This window comes from Bison bison, unplaced genomic scaffold, assembly GCF_000754665.1.
Source record: "Bison bison bison isolate TAMUID 2011002044 unplaced genomic scaffold, Bison_UMD1.0 scf7180017864363, whole genome shotgun sequence".
Taxonomy (NCBI): domain Eukaryota; kingdom Metazoa; phylum Chordata; class Mammalia; order Artiodactyla; family Bovidae; genus Bison; species Bison bison.
Window position 1 is genome coordinate 515,546 of NW_011494935.1, and position 4,468 is coordinate 520,013.

At 41.3% G+C, this 4,468-nt stretch overlaps 1 protein-coding gene across 2 annotated transcripts in view; it reads right to left on the minus strand.

Moving 5' to 3' along the window:
• Positions 1-1,913: 1,913 nt before the first annotated feature.
• HAVCR2 (hepatitis A virus cellular receptor 2) overlaps positions 1,914-4,468 on the minus strand; it is a 19,534-nt gene continuing 16,979 nt past the window's right edge. Inside the window, exon 5 of one of the 2 annotated variants that reach the window (XM_010855274.1) lies at positions 1,914-2,461. In XM_010855274.1, coding sequence (XP_010853576.1) covers positions 2,302-2,461 — 160 coding nt within the window. In that variant the 3' untranslated portion in view covers positions 1,914-2,301. The remainder of the gene's footprint in view (positions 2,462-4,468) is intronic. The other variant, XM_010855275.1, reaches the window with a different exon arrangement.

The window sequence follows — 4,468 nt, forward strand, 5'->3', positions numbered from 1 at the left end:
GGCTCCTCTGTCCCTGGGATTCTCCAGGCAAGAATACTGGAGTGGGTTGCCATTTCCTTCTCCAATGCATGAAAGTGAAAAGTGAAAGTGAAGTTGCTCAGTCATCTCCGACTCTTAGCGACCCCATGGACTAGAGCCTACCAGGCTCCTCCATCCATGGGATTTTCCAGGCAAGAGTACTGGAATGGGGTGCCATTGCCTTCTCCTCAAACAGTTATAGAAGCACATAAAAGGAAAAAGTGAAACTGACTATTTGCCCCTGTGAAATAACCATATTAACTTTGGAATATGCTTCTGGAATATTTTACAGTAAAAGAAAAAAATAGAATTAACTATACTGTTTTAGAACCTTTTTCTTTTTATTAGCAATATAGATTTCTCCTTTGACAAGTAACACAGCTCTGTGAAACTAGGGATTTTGTCTGTTTCCTTCACTGCTATATTTCTAGGAACTAAATCACTGTCTGGCACAAACTAGGTGCTAAAAAATGTTCACTGGATGAATGAATGAGATCCTCCTTCCTGTCAGATCAGTCAGAAGTTCCACAGGGTCAGGGATGTGTCTATTTGGTCTCTGTGATCCCAGCACCAGAGTCCCTGGCACAAGGTAAGCATTTAGTATCTGTTGAACTAGCAAAACAACTCTATGATGAAACCAACTAATTTTTTTTTAACTGTTCCAGTGTGTTGGCAATACCACCTAATTAGCTATTCCCCAATTCATGGAAAAAGTCTCTCACAAGCACTGTTGCAAGAGTTGTTCTTATATATACATCCTTGTTTAAAGATTTTTTTAGAATAAGAATCCCTTTTGTGGGGCAATCATTGACCTGGTTTAAATGTGTTCTGAAACCTCTTCCCTCTAGAATTTCATAAACTAAAAACACTTAAGATTAATTATTCAGCTTGTTTAAAAGCCCCTGCCTGGAACACTGCAAAATGATCTCCAGTAGAAAATGAATGCTTCCCAATCCTATCTGGATGCAGCCTGAACACTGTAACAAACAGGAAGCCTGCATCATTGGTGACCAACATCTCCTGCATGCAACACAGTAGCACTTTAGCCATCACCCAGAGAAGGCCGTTTTCAGGCAGGTCTCTACTGTTGATTCATCCAGCAGAAAAGAGAAAGAAGACAGGAGAGTAATAGACTTCCAGGGCCTGAGCTGGAAGAAGATGCTGAGAAACTAAGAGCTGGACAAGACCAGAAACAGAGGATTAAGAGTATTTTTTAGTTCCCCACAAGTGAAGGTACAGAGTTCTATCTGAATTCTCCATTGGAAAAGTTTTTCCAGAAATTTGCCTTTCTGCTTTTTAATTTTTTCACTCCAAAGATATTAAGTAAATCTCTATTATGTGTCAGAGTTGTGCCATAACTGGGGAGGAAAAAACAGGCAAGATGGACCTACTGTCCACCATCTTGGCACTGAAGCTTAAGGACCATTGTCGAAGCACGAAGGGATCTGACTCTGACAAATAAAGACGGCTAGAGACCCTCATCTACTTTCCACCAGGGAACAGAATTTGTGTCCCAGTCCTGCTTCTTCTTTTATGAAAAACACTGCTCCATTTCTCTCCATGAATGACAAGTCAGTTAGAGATCTTTCCCTTTGAGTACACCCCAAGCAAAACTAGTCAATTCACACTGAGCGTACTTCCTTTTTCTCCAGGAGCATCTGCCACACCACAGGCCTTGCTGGCCCATCTTCTTAACTGAAGCCAAGGAGAGCTGTGCATTGGCACTTACTGTTGCAGAGTCAACATTCAAAGAAGTATAAACCTTGAGGCTTTGAGGGAATCAAGACCATCTAGTCCTACTCCAGTAGTTTCCTAACCCCTTCTATGGATCACAGAGCTCTTTGAGAATCAGTGACCCTTTAGATTTCCTGTATTGAAAAAGACACACATATATCTCAGCAGGTAATTTCCCCTGTATTTTCAAGAGTTTCATGGACACACCATGTAATCGAATATCTAGAATTCCAGAGATCCCATATTAAGAATTCTTACTCTCTGTAAAAGCCCACTGGAGCTCTAATGTCCCAATTAGCAGTCTCTGAGTTGGGTGGATGGAACACAGAGGCAATGTAGTGCCTGTGTATTACCACACAGGTCCCAGCTCAATCCTCGAGTGAGCTAGTTATCTTTAAAATATGGAAAAACTCTGCTCGGTGGCCAAGGGCAGAATTTCCTAAATCAGTCAGCTGAGCCATCTCATGTCTTCAAAGAAGACAACACCAAGCCCCTAAATGAAGTGGTTGAATCTGGTGTCGTTGAAAGGTGACAGCAGCCCAGAGGTTGTTAGGATTGCTGCCCACTGTTGACGGAGCAGTAACACTCGTATGGATCCTCCTCTTCATATACATTTTCCTCAATGATATAGATGTTTTCCACTGGGTGCATCCCCTCTGCTGCTGTATTTGCCAACCCTGAAGGAGAAAGGTTGGCCAAAGTGATGAGGCTGTGGAAATAAAGCATTGTAGTTGAGTTAAGCACTTTCTGGACAATATGTAATAGAATTGAGAGAACGGGCTTTGCTGAAGAGTTAGCAACCAAGGCAGTATACGATCCTTGATCAGGTCCTGACTAGGAAGGGAAAACATAAAATAGCAATGAAATAATCTGGGGAATACTCTGTACAAATTCAAATTAATCTGAAATTTCTTAGGTATAAAAGTGGAATTGTGTTATCTAAGAGAATATACTCATTCTGAGGAAGTGCAGACTGAAGTGTTTATGTGAAGTGTCAAGATGTCTGAAACACCTGTACAAATGGTTCAGACAAAAACAAAATTGTATACGTAAAGAGAGAAACAAAGTAAATGTGACAAATATCAAATAACATGCTCAAATTGCACTGTTATTTCAATTATTATGTGGGTTTAAACAATTCCAAAAAGTAAAAGGAATGTGTTATGGATCCAGTGAGACTTGAGTTTGAATTCTACCTCTGTTTCTTACCATCCATATGATCTAAGCTGAGTCAGATTTGCCTTTTCCATTTATTCATTCAAGAACTATTTAGTGTGTTACACACTGAGCCCATGCATCAAGAGATACAACAGTGAACAAAACACAAAAAGCTCCTGGAGGCTGTATATTAGTAAACTCAGGGTGTTAGGGTCCTCACCTATACAATGGGAATAAGTACTCTTCTCTCACAAGGCTGCTGTAAGGAACATTTGTCCATGCAATCCTCAAATATTTATGAAGTGTGTACTAAGAATCAGGTGTGCACTAGGGGATACAGTTGTTAATGTGCTGATAAATTCCTAATTTTCTATGGAGTTTACATTTATAGGTAGAGATAAAACATTAACCCAATAATTTCATAAAGAATGCCAGGGATGGCGGAGCATGGTGGGCTGCCGTCTATGGGGTCACACAGAGTCGGACATGACTGAAGTGACTTAGCAGCAGCAGTAGTACTCATAAATGTAAATATTACCTATTGATATCACAACATTTCAGGTTTCAGCTCTAATAAATGCTGGTTATAGATCATATAGAACCATGATGATTAAGTGTTCTATTTGGTCTTATTTGACTTTTTACTGCAGACTATTTTGTCTTCATAACTATATCATATAGTGTGTGTGAATGCTAAGTCACTTCAGTCGTGTCCAACTCTTCATGATCCTAGGGACTGTAGTCTTCCAGGCTCCTCTGTCCATGGGATTCTCCAGGCAAGAGCGGGTTGCAAAGCCCTCTTCCAGGGGATCTTCCCGACCCACGGAGTGAATCTGCATCTCTTATGTCTCCTGCACTGGCAGGCAGGTTCTTCACCACTAGCACCACCTACTGCTGCTAAGTCGCTTCAGTCGTGTCCGACTCTGTGCGACCCCGTAGACAGCAGCCCACCAGGCTCCCCCGTCCCTGGGATTCTCCAGGCAAGAACACTGGAGTGGGTTGCCATTTCCTTCTCCAATAGCACCACCTAGACTTAGTCTAAAATTATTAGTGGTTCAGATAGTATTCAGTGGACAGAATCATTTTTTTCTTAAAATACATTTCATTCTGCCCATGTCCCAAATGTCACAGAAACCCAGTAAAATTATATAATCTTTGTGTGTGTGTAGTGTAGTGTAATTAGGAATGGAGACTAATTCTTCAATATGACAGACAAGCAGTTTTCAACTCTGTTTGAACATTACAATTACCTAGAAAGTTTTTAGAACAATAGGGGCTTCCCTGGTAGCTCAGATAGTGAAGAATCCACCTTCAATGCAAGAGACCCGAGTTTGATCCCTGAGTTGGGAAGATCCACTGGAGAAAGGAATTGCCACCCACTCCAGTATTCCTTCCTGGAGAATTCCATGCACAGAGGAGCCTGGCGGGCTACAGTTCACGGGGTCACAAAGAGTCGGACACAACTGAGCAACTAACTCTTTCACTTTTTCACTATGCTGAGACCTCATCCCCAAAGATTCTAACGTATTTGCTCTGGGATAGACAAATATGTTTAAGT